Source organism: Diabrotica virgifera, chromosome 9 (assembly GCF_917563875.1).
Source record: "Diabrotica virgifera virgifera chromosome 9, PGI_DIABVI_V3a".
Classification (NCBI taxonomy): Eukaryota; Metazoa; Arthropoda; class Insecta; order Coleoptera; family Chrysomelidae; genus Diabrotica; species Diabrotica virgifera.
Window position 1 is genome coordinate 142,191,879 of NC_065451.1, and position 18,386 is coordinate 142,210,264.

The window sequence follows — 18,386 nt, forward strand, 5'->3', positions numbered from 1 at the left end:
TGCACTATAAACAATTGAAAACTTCAAGCGAGTTCGAACTACGGTAGTAGTTAGTAGACTAGGATGTTATGATAGCAGGCCGCACTCAAGGTTGAGGGTGAGCAGCTCACGTTTTGAGTGCGGGCTGAAATCATGACTTAGGGTGAAGTATTAACTTAGTAATAGATTCTTAGGTGTAGTTTAGCATTTTGTAGGTCAATGCTGCATGTATGAAGGTTTGACATTGCATGATGTACAACCTTCAAATAACTCTACTTTAGTTGATTAGGACCTACCATTTTATAGAATTAGTGTTTAGTGAATTTGTAGTTAGTTATTAATTATAAATAAAAATAAAAACTGTTCAGAATTAAATTAAAATGTTCAAAATCCGGCGAGGATTAGATTCCAGATGCCTGGCCTTAATGTAAAAATAAATGAAAAAAAAAAAATCTAACAGGTACAAATTTAACAGTCACTTCTACAAAATTGTAAATACAGTCCTGTATTTATACTACATAGGACGAAAAATGTCAATTTGGCGGTTTTTAAAACTGACAATATTTTAGCTAATTTTACAAATTTTTTTCAACACTTCGTCATTTTCCAAATTTTAATATTTTTCAAAAATCCTAGTTGATAGTATAGAAAATAACTTATGTTTCAAGAATTACTTTGAAATTTTATGTTTCAGGATCTCTATTAGTCCCGATCACTGCAGCAGTAGACCTATGATTTTATTTTCACGGTGCTAGTAGATGGCGCATAAATCGTTTAATTTTTAATATTTTTTTATGAAAATTGTTTGACACATACTTCATTTTATAATAAATGATCATGCAAATTTTCCAAACAATTGGTACAGTACTTTTTATTTTAGAAATTAAAAAAATATATATGAATTTGGTACTTTTACACTAGGATAGCCCCTTAAAAAAGATCGCATAAACTACAGTGGTAAAACATTGTCAGACGGAAATATCCCAAAAGATGGGCCAAATAAGTCTTCAAGAGGCTCAGGATATATATGGAATTCCTAAAGCGGGCTTTCCATTTGTGCAACTGCGCATGCATAATAGCCGCATGCGGCGGCCGCACAATAGAGGCATGCAGAAAATCAGTGCGCACGAGGTGGTTGCAATTGTGCGCGTGTCTTCCGATCTGATAGCGGGAGACATATGCATCTATCTGCCTCTTAGTTAGTTTTTAATCGCGGTTTGAAGCACATGTACAGCAATGGAGTGGTCAAACGAAAAATGCATTGAGTTTGTCGAAGACTATCGCCAATTTACATGTCTTTGGAAAGCATCTGACAAAGATTATAAAGACAGAATTAAAAGAGGTGACGCTCAACAATATTTGGTTGATAAATATAAATTAGGAACTAGAAAAGCAGTGAATAACAAAATAAAAAGCTTCCGGTCATACTTTCATCGGCTTCACGCTGAATACAAAAGAAAACGAAGTGGAGATGGAAGAGATGATGCACTACCAGAGCCGAACTGGTTTCTTTATAAATATTTACTATTTATTCTGGATGGTGAGGAGAATCGGTCCGGCAAAGAAACGTTTACGACTCAACGAGAGACATCATCAGAAAAAGAACACTGTGAGGAGGATGAGGTAAGTTTGTAGTAGAGCATTTCATTGTATTATTTAAGCAAACAAACCTTTTAATGAAAGTTTTTTAATATGAATTATTGATAAAAATCTCTGTTAAGAAATCTGTATAGACGCTTTATAAAAAAACAGTAAATGTTATGGAATCGTATTTAATAGTTTGGGTAATATTTAGTGCAAATTCTACAAGGAAAATAGTTTATTACAAATATACGTCTTGCCAAGGTACAGAACCTTCATGAGACATAAAGTATTTCATAAAACCGTCTCTTATTTCTTTTGCTTCTCTTGTGGCATTTCCTCTCATCTTTGCAAGGTTTGTAATTCCAGTGTCGCCTGCAATGTCTTTTCTCCATTTTCCGTGTACCAAATTTCCATCTACGTCAGAGCCGAGAGTACATGGAGGGCAATAAAGGTGACGTGATTGACGACTTTGTCGCAAAAAATTGTGGATGCAAACACATGCAAGCACCACTTATTCAATGGTAACCGTCTTCAGTTCAATCGGTGTTCGAAAAATTCTAAAAACTGATCTGAGTAATCCAAAAGCATTTTCTACTATGCGCCGAGCTCGTGACAATCGATAATTAAACACTCTGTTAGGGGATCCTTTCAGAAAATCAGTTGCATAAGGTTTTTGAATATGTTTTGTTAATGGAAACGCATCGTCTGCGACAAAGACGTATGGTAGAAGAATATCAGTTCCTGGTAATTTTTTTTGCTCTGGTACATTGAGTACACCATCTCTTATTGCTGTATACAAAGAGCTATCAAGAAAAACCCCTCCATCAGACATTCGTCCTGGTCGTCCCACATTTACGTATCGAAAACAATAATTAGCATCAACAAGTGCAAAGAGAACTATATTAAATGTTCCTTTGTAGTTGTAATAAGAACTTCCAGAATTTGGGGGGCATTGAATTACAACGTGTTTCCCGTCAAGGGCACCCAGACAATGTGGGAAATGCCACTTTTCTTGAAACTGTTGAGCAATTTTCAACCATTTTTCTTCTGAGGTAGGAAGCTGAAATAAAAAGTGCCATTAAAAGATCACTTGAATATTTGATACAATAAGAAAAGTTTAACTTTAGCAAAACATAAATCTCCTAAAATAAATTATTCTATTTACAGAGTCAACAGGACAGAGAAAGTCATCGCGAAAGTGATTTTCAATCAGGACTGATCTTTGATTCGCCTCCAGGAACACCAGTAATCCGTAAAGCTGAAAATAATGATATTATTCGTAAACAAGGTCCGTCTAAAACAGTCATGTCAAAGATACGGCCCGCGATCGCAATGTGTCACAGAAAGAAGAATCATGTTTTTTAGAGCTTTTAGACTTCACTCGATTGCTCTACGGAAGTTTTAAAATGCGTACACTACACTACATTTATAAGTCATTTCAAAGGCAGCGCGTGCCTAGACAAGCGAGAGAGATAGACAGTAACACCATCTCTTAGCGGAAACACCCTATTATTTTTGTTGAGAACAATAGAATCTTCCATGCGCTTCGAGTCTAGACTAGAACCTTCCTTATCGATATAAAAGAAGTGCGTCGACGTGTCACGTGAGTCAGTTGCGAAGTAGTGGTTGAGAAGGTATTGTACATTTGTTTGTGTCGTGCGTGTGCGATATCCATAATTGTGTCGAGTTCCATATTTGTTACGATTTCGGCATAATGTCACAAAAACGTAAAGTTGATAGTGAACGTAGAGTTTTTCAGTCTAAATGGGAAAATGCATATTTTTTCATAGAATGGAAAGGTAAACCACTGTGTTTGATTTGCAATCAAACAGTTGCTGTTTGTAAGGAGTTTAACTTGAAGAGACACTATGATACGAATCATAAATCAAAATTCGATTGTTACACTGAAAAAATAAGAATGGACAGATTGTCATCTTTAAAATCTAAACTTCAAGGTCAACAATCGATGTTTACTAAAGCTAATACTGAGAGCGAAGATGCCCTGAAATCAAGTTTTATTATTGCATTAGAAATCGCGAAGAGATCAAAACCTTTCACTGATGGTGATTTTATTAAAGACTGTATGTTGAAAGTTGCCGATGTTTCATTTCCATTTCAAAAGTCAATAATTCAAAATATTTCGCTGTCAAGAAACACTGTTGCTTCAAGAATAAATGATTTATCTCAAAATTTGGTTCTTCAACTGAAGGAGAAAATTAAGGAATTTACAAACTTTTCACTGGCTGTTGATGAGAGCACTGATACTGTTGATACAGCTCAACTTGCTGTTTTTATACGAGGTATTAACAGTAACTTTGAAATAACTGAAGAACTATTAAAGTGCGTTCCATTGACAGGTACTACAACAGCAAATGATATTTATTCTGCATTGGAGCATTTGATGGCAGAATATGGACTCGATTGGAATATACTTAGCAGCACAACTACGGATGGCGCTCCTGCCATGGTTGGCCAACATTCGGGCGTTGTAACTAAATTAAAACAGAAAACATCAGGAAATTTTGTGGGATTTCACTGTATAATTCACCAGGAATCATTGGCATCCAAACATTTAAAAATGGACCATGTCATGCAACCTATAATTAAAATAGTAAATTTTATAAGGAGCAGAGGACTAAATCACCGACAGTTCAGACAGTTTTTACAAGATTTGGACGAAAAGTTTTCCGATGTCCCTTATTTCACCGAAGTTCGTTGGCTCAGTCGAGGAGTAGTTTTAGAAAGATTTTTTGCATTACGTGACCCTATTCAAGCTTTCATGTTAGAAAAAGGCAACCCAATTGATTATGACAATGACTGGTGGGTTGATTGTGCCTTTTTGGTAGATATGAATAAACACTTGACTGATCTGAATGTAAAGTTACAGGGTAAAAATCTGATTGTCACTCAAATGTACTCATGTATTCAAGCCTTTGAAACAAAGTTGAGGCTGTGGGAAAATCAGGTAAAAAATCAAACTTTGGATCATTTCCCTCATTTAAAATCATTTGGCACAGTGGATCAAAAAAAATTGGATCAATATTCTCAACTTCTGCAAAATCTTATCACGGAATTCAACAATCGTTTTGAAGACTTCCACAAAATGAATGAAATGGAATTCCCAATTTTCAACAATCCATTCAATTTTGAAGCTTCACAGGCACCAGTTCATTTGCAAATGGAGTTGATAGATCTTCAATCGGACAGTATTTTGAAAGAAAAATTTAAAGAGGTTAACGCACTTACATTTTATACACAATATTTCAAGAGTTTGGATAACTACCCGGAATTAAAAAAGCATGCAGCACGCATTCTGTGCATGTTTGGTAGCACCTATTTATGTGAGCAGATGTTTTCCGTCATGAAAATAAATAAGAACAAACATCGCACAAGACTTACAAATGAACATCTCCAATCAATTCTTAAAATAAATACAACGAATATGATACCTGACATCAATGAGCTTGTCAAAAACAAGAGAAGTCAGGTATCTGGATCCTCGAGCTCAAAATAATTACCCTCTTTTATAACTTTGATATGATTTTTAACAACCGTATATTATAAGTATACTATTAAATAAAATGTTATAATAATTCAGTACATTTTTTTTTATTTGAATCTGGCCCGCCGACACATTCTGAATTTAATATATGGCCCTCTGCAAAATTGAGTTTGACACCCCTGGTCTAAAAGACTCAAAAGTACCAAACCATTCGAAGACACACAGAATAAACCTGCAGAGGAAGCTGCCGCATTATTAAGAAACATTACCCAAAATATACAAAAGAAAGACCAAATTTCCTCTTTTGCCGCATACGTTGAAACTAGAATCCGGAACTTGAAAAACCCTCGCACATTGGCAATTGCAAAAATGCGAATAAACTCTCTTTTATTTGAACTAGAAATAGAAGAACTTCAGGAACAACCATCTATTCACATTTCTTCTAATCAGGTTCTTACAGCCAAGGCTTATCCTAGTAACAATTCCAATTTATATTATGCCTACCCATACGAGTGGTTATGATGTCCCCACAGAAGTTGTACACGTTACTGACACTGCCAAGCGGTATCAAACACTTTCACCTGCAGTGGTAACTCCTGGACCAAGCAGCAGCTCTACCATTAGTTCTGTTTTCTCACCGCGTACTGAACAATTCGAAAATAGCTCCCTCGATGGGCAAAATACAGTGGATGCTAGTGAGGCAAGTTGTCATATAAAAGATTTTTTGAACTTTCAAGCAGAATAGCGAGCTTAATGTAGTTTTATGTTTTAAGAATGGAAATTACATATGAAATAAAAATATTTTACAATAATTACAATTACATAATTGTCTTACCTGTACATATTCCTGTAGAACTGTCACAACAGCTAGAGCTACATATTTTATTATGTGAGAGATACTTGGGGTTGAAACTTTAAAAGTGTACATTAAACTCGCGAAGCTATCTCCACTCGCTGCATACCTCAAAAATATTGCGAGCCTTGTCGCCTCTGGAATTGCTTCACGAAAATAGGTGTTTCTTTTACATATTATTGGGCCAACCAGCGTCAAAAGTAATTCAAAATCAGTAGGTGATATCCGAGTGAAATTTTTAGTTTCTTTCCTTCTTTGGAGAAACGGGTTTATCCAGTATGAATGCTTCTTTCGTTTTTTTCGCTGATTATTATCATTATTAACAATAATTAGTACTGCCGCTGCAATTGTAACAGCTTGTTCGTCACTCGCCATATCTAGGTACACTAAAAAGTTAGACGCATAAATGGAAATTTGGTACACGCAACACGCAAGTTGCAAGCAGGTAGCATGCATCTGTGCAAGCGCATAAGGTATGCAAGGCAGATGCGTAGTTGCATGCGCAGTTGCACAAATGGAAAGCCGGCTTAAGTCAACTTTACAGAGACATAACAAAGGGCCAATAAAGAAGCAAGGGGGACAAACCATTCTCAAACAAAATTAGAAGCAACGATAATCTTATAACACAGACCAGTTTAGCTCCATCGTTCTCAATAATTAATCTATCAGATGAGTATTTCACAAAAAAAACTGGTCAAAACTGTAGAAACTTTTCTGTCAAATTATAACCAATCTTTGATACTGCCGAAAATTCCAACTTCTTGTTTTGTAATAATCATAAATTGACTTTATCGGTCGCAGACAGTGCCGTTTTATCCATTGGGCGCTTTATCCAGGGGCCCGTACGAACCCTTCCGTTTATTAATAACAAATTAAAGTCCGCTAGATAATCGAGAACCATATTTTTTAAATAGAGAAAAAGACTACAAAATACCTGCAATTTCGATATGGTCTGATTTTAAGACTGATAAATAAGAACTGTGACAACTTTTAAACCAAAGAGTGATTCCTTAGAAAATTGTAAAAAAATGTATGAAGCTGGAGACAAAGCTTATTATAGAAGATTAAATGAAAGCAACTCTTATAGAGTAAAACCCAATGTCGGCAAAGAGAAGTGTTAAAGCTGTTTATTGTTTATGCAAATTATTTTCAATTAAAAAAATAGTTTAACTGATTTTGGATATTTTTACCCACTGGAAATATTTGGATAGTTTACTCAAATCCCACGAAGAAAGTAAATTTCATCTGAACTCTACAGTTACATTAATAACAATATCATCAGTTGGAGTTAGATGGATCATCAGTTAAATTGTAGTTATAGACGCTGGCTTGAAAGATCAAGTAGAATGCGAAGCTGACTATTGAGTAAAGATCCTAAGAAGAGTTGTTGTCACCATCAAATTACTTGCTTCTCAAGGACTAGCTTTTCGTTGACCCCATGAGAATTTAACGAGTCGTCATTTACAGCGGAATGCGAATAAAGAAAATGGTTTAGTTAGCTATCTGTCTGACCAAGCTTGCAATGAATTCCTGGAAGCGATGAAAAGAAAACATTTAGAAACTTTTGACGCTGTAAATGCTTTACTAGTGAAAACGAGCAATAATAGAGACAAAAAATCAGCAGTCAGAAGTGAAGCCAAGGCACTGCACAATAAAATGGATACCTTTGAGACAGATTAACTTGGATACTCTATCGACACTGATTTGGGCAAGGATTTTAAAACGAGTGAATGCAGCAAGCAAAACGTTAGAAACTATGGACTTGAACGTGTCAATTGGAGTAGAATGAATGACATTTGGGCTTTGTTCAAGATGTAAGAAGAAATAAGTTAAGCGAAATTGAACTAGAAACCAAAAATATTTTTTTGTGAATGCAATAATCTCAAACATATTCTATAGAATTGGTAAAAAAACATTTTTCGATGAAGCAGTTGAAAGTGAAATAGTTTTAAGAGGCAAGAGATACTCAGAATTGAAGTACCTATTTAATGTTATATGCCACAATATTTTTCAAGATCTTAAAGATAATATAATGCTACAAAGATGTTACATCAGCTGTTAGATGTTCTTTACGCTAAATAAAAAAGAAGTCAAAAAGTGAAAATATTTTATGCGAGGAATATAAAAAAGATGTTGATGAAACGAAAGAGAACTTGCATAATGAAATTATTCATTTTATAACGTTATGACAAAAATTTGAATAAACATTTGAAAATTTGTGTCATCCAGGATGTAAAGGCAACTTTTGCCAATTTTTAACTTTACTGCAAGTTTATTTGACGATACCCATGTCTAATGCCCCAGATAACACAAAGACATCTTAAAGAAATCTAAAAGATAACTCACTAAAGATGTTTTAGACGTCTTAAAGATGTCTGGTATTTCCGGAAAGATATCTTTACGACGTCTTAAAGATGTACGGATGTTACAAATCCTTACATCTTAAAGATGTCTTTTTTTGTATATTATTAAGGTGTTTAGGATAGCTTTCTTTTTAATTTTTTATGAAATATTTTAAATGAACTTTTAATAAAAATAATTAGGTTCTAAAAATACGTTTATTGCTATTAAAATTTTACATGTAGGGGAATATATAAGTGATATAGGAGAATAAGATATAGGGGAAGATATAGGGGAAGGTATAGTATAAGATATAGGGGAAGGGGAATATATAAGTGATAGAGTGTGTTTTACAGATTTGAATTTTATTAAAAGAACACATGATAATGGGCGCGTTCACCAGATGCAAACGTTGGCAATCAGTTTGCGCTTTATGGTTCTGAACGACTTGCTAACGTCAAACATGTTTGGAAAGCGGTCGCCATTTTTGCAAACATAAGATATTTAAGTTGAACTTTGCAAACGTGTTGAAATATGGCGGGAATTTAAATTGTATATATTGTAAAATATATTGATGAGGGTTTTATATATAAAATAAAGGCTACTGAAGACATTCTGCTACGTTATTATATTTTCTTTTTTCCTTTAATAAAAAAAAATAAATTCAAAAACGTATTTATTGAGAAAATTTATTTTAGGTTACGTTCAAACCAAGCAAGCAAAATGTCAAATTTTAACCTAAACAACCAACCGTTCAGTTCGCTGTCAACAAGTTTAGAATCAAAGCGCAAACATTTGTGAATGTGTTTGCATCTGGTGAACGCAGTCAATTTTAGTAAGCAGGATGATTCAGATCATCATACAGGGACTACCATTTTAAGTGAAATTAAAAACATAAATCTAATAACTGATATACCATTAGACTACATGCACCTAATTGCATTAGGAGTTGTAAAAAAAATTGTTTGTGGAATTTGGTGTAACGGGCGACCTCCACATAAACTATCCAGTAGACAAATTGAAAATATATCTGCAAAGTTGGTGGAAATGTCTGGTTATATTCCATCAGAATTTTCTCGTCAACCTCGAACTTTAAAAGAATCAAAACGCTGGAAAGCTACTGAATATAGACAGTTTTTAATTTACACAGGTCCAGTTGTTTTGAAAGATATAATAGAAAAGCAAAAATATCAAAATTTTTTAATGCTTTCCGTTTCAATACATTTATTATTAAGTTTGACAGATAGCAACAATGTAGATGTAATAGATTATGCAGAGGCTTTATTAAGAAAATTTGTCGAAACCGTTCAGAGGTTATATGGTAAACAAATAATGTCACACAATTTTCATAATCTGCTGCATTTAGCTGATGACTGTCGAAAATTTGGTTCATTAGAGAATTTCAGTAATTTTTCTAGTGAAAATTTTTGCAGAGTTTACTTAAGCAGGTTAGAAAGCATGACAAACCTCTTCAGCAAATTATTCGGCGTAATTATGAACTAAACACTAATAAAATTTAATTTACTCCACAAAATAGAAATAAGGAAATTCCTTTCCAATTTTGTTTAGAAAGAGAATATGTAGGGGGTGTTTTAATAGACGATACTACAGGGCCTGAATTTAAAAAAATATGCTTTGAGAAATTTGCATTATCTCTTTCTTTAAAAGATTCTTGTTGCATCCTAAAAGATAAGTCAATTATTGAAATTAAAAATATTGTATATTGCCCTAGATTACATCAGAATGTAGTAATAGGTTCAGAATATCAGAGTAAATCTGACTTTTTTAACATTCCTTGTAATTCATCAAACTTGGATATATTTTTAGTAGAAAATTTCTTCTTCTTCTTCTTAGCCTTCTATCGTCCACGTTTGGACATAGGCCTCTCCCAACTCCTTCCATCGGTCTCTATCCTGAGCAACATATTTCCAATTCGTTCCGGCTACTCTTTTAATATCATCAACCCATCTCATCTGTGGTCTTCCTCTCGGTCGTTTACTTTGGTAAGGTCTCCAATGTTGTATCGTGGCATTCCAACGTTGGTCTTTTTGTCTAACAGTGTGGCCTGCAAAGCTCCATTTAAGTTTGGCAACTTTTGTTGTTATGTCCTCGACTTTTGTTTTTGATCTTACCCAGTCGCTCCTCTTTTTATGTGACAGTCGTATACCTAACATTGCTCTTTCCATAGCTCTTTCTGTTGTAGCTAGTTTATTCATATTTGCCTTGGTTAGGGTCCAGGTTTGACACCCATATGTCATGATAGGAAGGATGCACTGGTTGAACACTTTGGTCCTCAAATATTGATGTATTTTGCGGTTCTTAAGTATCCAACCAAGTTTTCCAAATCCTGCCCATGCTAGTCTTGCTCTCCTATTAATTTCCGCACTTTGGTTTTCTTTGTCAAGTTTCAGGATTTGGCCTAGGTAGATATATTCCTGGACTTTTTCTATCTCACTGCCATTTATAGTTATGCGTCTGGGGTCATCTGTGTTTGTCATTATTTTTGTTTTCTTCATGTTCATTTTTAGACCGACGTATTGGGAGCTGCCTGCGAGTTCCTCTATCATAATTTGCAGTTCCTCGAATGAGCTCGCTATAATCACAATGTCGTCAGCGAATCTGAGGTGATTTAGCTTCTTGCCATTAACGTTAATGCCATAGGTTGACCAATTTGTCGTTTTGAAGACGTCTTCTAGTGCTAGGTTGAAAAGCTTTGGCGATATTACGTCTCCTTGTCTCACGCCTCTCTTAATAGGGATGGGATTTGTATTTTCGTCTAGTTGTACTATCATAGTTGCATTTTCATATATATTATGTATTAGTTGTCTATATCTCGAATCTATTCTACAATTATTAATAGCTTGTTCTATGGCCCACATCTCGATACTATCAAACGCCTTTTCATAGTCTACGAAGGCAAGAAATACGGGTAGTTGGTATTCATTTGCCTTCTCTATCAATGTTCTCATTGTCAGCAGATGGTCTGATGTACTATATCCTTTGCGGAAGCCAGCCTGTTCCACTGGTTGGTAATTGTCCATTTTGTAGGTCAACCGGTTGTTAATAATTCTCATGAATAGTTTGTATACTTGACTGAGCAACGATATCGGTCTGTAATTCTGTAGGTCACATTTGTCCCCTTTTTTGTGTAAAAGTATTACTAGACTTTCGTTCCAGTCTTTAGGGATCTTGCTATTATGGAGACATTTATTAAATAGCTCTGTTAGTATAGGGATTGTTACTGTCTTGCTTGTTTTCAAGAGCTCGGCAATTATACCGTCCTGTCCTGGAGCTTTATTATTTTTTAGTTCTTTTAAAGCTCTTTCTATTTCGAATCCCTTTATATTTGGTAGTACTTCTGATCCCACGTTTTTTATTTTTCTTTTGACGTTCTCCTTTGTTGATTCATTAGGCTGGCTTTGCGAGCTGTACAAGCTTTTGTAGAAGTCTTCGACTATTTTTGTTATTTTATATTTGTCCTTCTCTTCCTTAGTATTGGCGTCTTTAATTTTACTGATTTTTTGAACACCCAATGCGGGTCTTAGACATTTTAAGCCTCTGTTGTTTTCAATGACTCGCTCTATTAAGTTCTCGTTCCATTTTTGTAAGTCGCGTTTTAGTTCTTTTCTAATTGTTTTATTAAGTTCTATGTATTCTTGAGTATGGCGTTTGTTTTGCGTTAGTAGTTGTCGTCTTTCCGTCATCAGTTGTTTAGTTTCGTTGCTTATTTTGTCTTCTTTAGTACTTGTTTTCTTTGCGACCTGTAGTCCGGCTTCGAGAAGGTTCTTATTGATGTTTTTGTTAATTTCGTCAATTTCATCTTGATTATGTGAAGGATCATATTTGAACTTATCCGCTAAGACCTCTCGGAATTGCTCTTCATTTGTTTTTACTTTAAAGGCATCTATTCGCGTTGTTTTTTTAAATATTCTTTTCCTCTCTTCTTTCATGTTAATATTTATTTTTGCTCTAACTATACGATGGTCACTACCCGTTGTTACGTTGTTTATTGTTGTTACGTCTTCGAATATTCTTTTGTTGTTTGAGAGAAAATAGTCTATTTCATTTTTGGTGGTTCCGTTAGGTGCAACCCATGTCCACTTTCTGTTAGGTTTCTTTTTGTAGAAGGTATTCATAATATACATGTTTTCTTGTTCCAGAAATTCCATAAGTTTTTCTCCCCTTGTGTTTCTTGTGCCGAATCCAAAATTTCCAATCTTGCTTTCAGAGTCTTCAATCTTCCTTCCTTCTTCTTAGTAGAAAATTTAAGTACTTTAAAATATTGGCCAATATCAGATATAGCATTAAAATGCTGTAGAATGCCTTACAATAACAAATTTGTAGTTGCACCTCTACTGCACTGAATAGTAATATATGTAACAATTAAGATGCTTCCTGCATGGTGATTCGGTATTTATTAAGGTTGATCTTACCCTACTGAGAAATGTTCCTTGACCATTTTTTAAATACTTTTTAATTTTCTTTTAAAATTACTTTTAAATAGTCCCAGTTCCAGTTATTTAAAAGAGTTCCATCATATATATATTGATTCAGTATAGGCTCGTAGTTAAAATTAGAATAAATTATTATACGTAAACCTTTTACACCAACTAACTCTCAATTACATAAAAAAGAAATTACAAAAAATTGTTAAAAAATGGTGAAGAAATGTTCGTCATTATAGTAAGATCAACCTTAAAGTTGGTTTATTTTTTATTATCAAGAAAGAGTTGTTATATTTGTAGCTTCTGTATTTGTGAAATAAAAAAAGTGGAGATATGCATGCATGTTAGGCTGATATTAAAAAAATTAAAACTGCACCTATGGTTATTTTGGGTATATGCAGCCTGTATTTTATTGTTTTTATTATTTTTATTACCTTATTTATTGAAGAGCACTACTAAACTATTATCAGGAAGCAATCTTATTGCACATAAAATCATAAAATTCTACAATATTTTAATAAGTTACATATCTTTTTTTTATGGAACACTGGAAACCTACAAAGAATTTGTTGAAGAAATGCCTTGGGTTGTTTTGAGATTTCCAGAAAGTGAAACAATTGAGGCAGTACCAGCTAAGTGGTATGACAAAGCAAACAAACTTTGTAAATTTCCTCCCGTGGACGATCATACTGAGGAGTTATCCAACTTTATTATTGAAGAATATGACCCCTTAGAGGAATGGCCAATACATGAGGCAGTGTTAGAAAGCCAGACAGAATTTGTACTGTTTAACAAAGCTCACATTAGAGCTAGTAAAGCGTGCAATAGCCAGAATTACAAATCAGATAAAGAAACTGTGTTACCACAAAAGAGACCTCCTAAACCAAGGAAAATAGCGAGCAGTAGTAGTGAGCAGGACTCAGATGGGTCAGATCTGGTTTTTGAACATTCATTTCCTAGTAAGTTGTAAAATTAAAAAGGTGTTATTATAAATTTTAATTTTGTAATTCTATTTTATTGCAGAGTCTAAGAAAGAACAACATGAAAAGTGTACCCCATCTAAATCAAGTGAGCACATTTTTAATAATAAAATAAGTTTTATGAGGTGATGATTCATTTTAACTTGCTGTACTGTAAATATAATATATGATATGAACTCATAGTGTTATAGTCACTTGCATATATCTACCACCAAAGCAAGTGAACTGACAAACGTACCGTTCGACAGATTGGAGTACAAATTCAAGTGCTGTGGCACATTCTTTAATGTGTATTTTTACATAAGCTTTATTTATAACTATGATCTTTTAGGAACTCATCCAAATATTGGATTAGAAAACAAACAGGAAGTAAAAACCGTGCAAGAAACTTCCAAACCCACACCAACAAGTAAGTTATTTTCTAATTGTTATTGAATTTCTAAAATTAAAGACCATTCACATTGTGCTTAAGTACTAATTTCAGTTTATGTATTGGCTGTAAATCAACTTTACAGATGTTAAACTGATTTTTTAACAATTAAAAAAATTGATGGTTTGCGTGAAAACAATATGAATTGTTAACAAAAAGTACGGCTCAATACTACAGTGAAAGCACCTATGTAGTTGCTATTTGGTCAATAATTTTGATTTTTGTTTTAGATGCCAATGCTCAAGAAACTGCAATTTCATATTTAATAAGAATAAAAAGAACGTTAGAATTACAAGAACAAAAACTTAGTGAAATTGACAGAAAAGTGGATGAATTGTCCACTATAATCAGAGGGCAACAAAAAAGTACAGATATAACTGATGATGAAGTTCATAAGAAATTACCTCTATCCACCTTAGAAGAACTAGGAGACGTTGAAAAGCTACTAGAAAATGCTACAAATCTAGACAACCTTGTGAGTGATATTCTTATATTTTTAAAATTTTTCTGAGACTTTGTATTGAAAATATTCAATGTTTATATTCTGACAATTTTTATTTGAGTACGATTCATCTGTATCTATATCAAAAGGAGATTCAAGCGCATTCTCAACAATGAATCACACTCAAATAAAAATTGTTAGACTACAGTTAGAAATCTAATAAGTGACTGTCTGCAGGTTATTTACATGCGTCAGGTGGGAGGTTTTGATTACAAGGAAAGTGTCAGGAGATGCTTGAAAAAAATCTTCAATGATCAATTAGCAGTTATCTACAGTTTTCAAGGTCATAAGGGGAAAAATCCCTTTAATAAGACTCTAATTTGCACTGCCGTAATAAGTGAGTATATATTTTGTTAAAATTTGACAGTTTTGTGTAGAAATAAATCAGATTATTAAACAAGTTTATCAAAAATAATATTCCTCAGTATTATAAGTTTGTTTTATGACCGTCAAATTTTATTTAATTCATTTACTGGGAATCGGTCAGGAATATAAAAAAATTCTGTTGTTTCTGTACGTTTCGGTTTATTTTAATTTAAACCCTTTTCAACAGTTTGTCACCTCATAGAGGTTATATAGTCGTTAGTGGTTTCGTGTGTCAAATATAAATAAATAAATACAAATATATTTGACACACGAAACCACTAACGACTAACCTCTATGAGGTGACAAACTGTTGAAAATGGTTTAAATTAAAATAAACCGAAACGTACAGAAACAAAATAATTTTTTTATATTCCCGACCGATTCCCAGTAAATGAATTAAATAATAATTCCTCAGTATTTATTTTAAATAGAACTACAGCGAATATTAAAGGAGCAGGCTAAATTTAGAGTTACCAGAAGGCAGCAATTTTCTTAAAATAATACTTGTCATTGATTGTTTCTACATAGAACTTGAAATATGTTTCCCTGTATATAAAGATTTAGTCAAAATAATTAAATATTCTAATGAAAGTTCTTCAACCTACTACAATTGAAAGCGTGAGATAGATAGATAGAAATGTTGGTGAGTTAAAATTGATGTATCAAGTCAAAATCGGAAATACTGTAGCTGTTTTGTAGTACATGACAGGCTATTTTTGACTACCTATTCCATGAACTTTTATTTGGCAATTTTATATGTAGTAGGGCCATAATACTACATAAAATTGATAAAAGTTTATACATTATTTCCGATTTTAACTTGATACAGTTTACCCAAATAAGCCGGTCATAGTGTATTGGAACTTTCTTATGCAGGGTGCGGCAGGTAAACTGCCGGTTAAAAAGATCTCGAGAATTAAAGATCACTGAAAACTCAAAATTGATATGTACCCTGCATTGATATGTACCCTGCATTGATATGTATGTTTCTTATGCACCCTGCATAAGAAAGTTCCAATACACTATGACCGGCTTATTTGGGTAAACTGTATCAAGTTAAAATCGGAAATAATGTATAAACTTTTATCAATTTTATGTAGTATTATGGCCCTACTACATATAAAATTGCCAAATAAAAGTTCATGGAATAGGTAGTCAAAAATAGCCTGTTATGTACTACAAAACAGCTACAGTATTTCCGATTTTGATCATAGGGTGATAAAAATCAATAATTTTAAATTCTAGGAATTTTTTGTTTTATCAGTATTTTGATTATTGTTCAAAATAGCTTACATGTTCCTATCTTAACTTTTTATTTACTATCCATTGCCATTTAATTAAAACAAATACAGGATGGTCAAAAATTCGGAATTCTCGACTACCCTTTATTTGTTTCAATTAAATGTCAATGTATAGTAAATAAAAAGTTAGGATAGGAAAATGTAATCCGTTCTGACCAATAATCAATACTTCTAAAACAAAAAATTCCTAAAATTTAAAAATATCGATTTTTAACACCCTATATCTTCGGAACTATTCACCTTTGGACTTAAATGTGATAGATCAGTGAAATCAGCTCCTAAAGGACAATCTAAAAATGCCATAAAATTCAAGATGTCCCATTAAAAAAAACAAAGTTATAACCAACTTCCGGTGTAACCGGAAGTAGCAAAAGGATGCTGATTTGTACTAAATAGTTCACCCTTGAAAATCCCTACATGCCAATTCTTAGTTTTCAGTGCCTTTTAATTCTCGAGATCTTTCTAACCAATGGTTTATCTGCCGCACCCTGTATAGATAATCCAAATATGAAAACTAAAATAAATATTTTTTTTAGAATCTATATTGAAACTACATATAGATTGTACATCTAAGGAAGTCGAAGTAGCCATAAGCAAATGGCTGACAAAAGCCAAAGAGAGGATGAAGAAAAACGAAGAACACACAATTAATTTTAATTTGGAAATAAAGAGTTAATTAATATTAGTTAATATTTTAATATTCTCATTCATATATTTCCCCAAATTGTGCAAAGGTCGCGTGCATACTGATACAGCAAACGCAATTATAGAAAATGTTCAGCGCAGTTTTTCTTTCTTGGTTAATAGAGCGAGTACACATTGGTGAAGCAATACAACCTACAACGTTTTGCTTTACCAATGTGTGTCCTATTAATCGAGAAGAAAAAACCGCTTCTAATACCATTACTCAAAAGTTTTGTTATTAATTATGTTTTTGCTTTATCTGTGTGCACTCGGCCTAATTTACATAAAATATTACTGCAGTGCAAAATGTGCATGCGAATATTCTTTAAATATGTTACTTGGAAAGCACAGAGAATATTTAAGGAATATCTAGAATATTCCCGATGGCATTGCCCCTTGAATGTGCGAGCCTGGATATTCATGGATCATTCAAGGAATATCTGCAATATTCATGGTATATTTCCTTGGAGTGCTTCCCCGAATGTACCTGTTTGAATGTCTTTAGGATATCCCGGTAATATCTGAAATACGCGTGGAATATCACTTGAAGATATTCTTTGAATGCGGAACGTTTATATGATATTCATAGAATATCTGGGATATTAGTGGAATATTCTCCAGAGATATCCGTCGGATATCGCTAGGACTGAACAAAATGCTGGTCCTAGGAATATTCTATAAAGAATATATATATCTAGGGGACATTCACTGAATATTCCATTATTCTTTTAGGACATTCTATGAATGTCCTATGAATCACATTTTGCTATCTGGGTTAAGAATGCCAAGACGGTCAAAAATTTGTTTTCTAAAACTAAAACACCCTTGTCCCTTCTGGAACAAGTTAACGTCATCTATCACATACCTTGTGCTGAGTGTGACTCTTGTTATATCGGTCAGACAGGGAGATCACTAAGGGGGCGTCTTACAACACACCGCAGTGATATTAACTTATCCAAGCATACGTGTGCTCTTTCTCAGCATGCTATTACCACAAAACACAAGGTAGACTTCAATGAAGTTAGGATTCTTGGCAACGAACGTAATCTCATGAAAAGGCAATTCTTGGAAATGTGTTCGATACTGAAGCACCCCAATGCTCTGAATAAAAGAATGGACATTAGTAACCTGAGCCAAATTTATCATGCATTAATATTGCAGAATTAGTCATTGTCAGTTTACTGTAATATTGTCTCCTATGGTGTGTTTCTGTATACATTTTCACTTAAATAAATTCAATTTAAAATTTTTTACTTTAACCATAACTATTATTAACTAAATATTTATTGCTGGAAATAAATTTTTGATAAAACAGTTTAATGAAACTTTAAATTAATTGGATTCATTAATTCTCATTACTTACTCAGTTCTATAATATTATGAACCTTGGACTGTGGATGTTAAATTAAATTTATACTTG

General features: G+C 33.4%; 2 protein-coding genes across 2 annotated transcripts; both read left to right on the forward strand.

Moving 5' to 3' along the window:
• The first annotated feature begins 1,215 nt into the window (after positions 1-1,215).
• LOC126891489 (uncharacterized) lies at positions 1,216-5,587 on the forward strand. The gene is made up of 3 exons (XM_050660667.1): positions 1,216-1,602; positions 2,731-2,851; positions 5,466-5,587. The coding sequence occupies exons 1-3, from the start codon at positions 1,216-1,218 to the stop codon at positions 5,585-5,587; spliced, it is 630 nt and encodes a 209-aa protein (XP_050516624.1).
• A 7,603-nt stretch (positions 5,588-13,190) lies between these two features.
• LOC126892947 (uncharacterized) lies at positions 13,191-16,967 on the forward strand. The gene is made up of 5 exons (XM_050662888.1): positions 13,191-13,662; positions 13,727-13,771; positions 14,015-14,092; positions 14,344-14,952; positions 16,819-16,967. The coding sequence occupies exons 1-4, from the start codon at positions 13,281-13,283 to the stop codon at positions 14,622-14,624; spliced, it is 786 nt and encodes a 261-aa protein (XP_050518845.1). The 5' UTR covers positions 13,191-13,280; the 3' UTR covers positions 14,625-14,952; positions 16,819-16,967.
• The last annotated feature ends 1,419 nt before the right edge of the window (positions 16,968-18,386 follow it).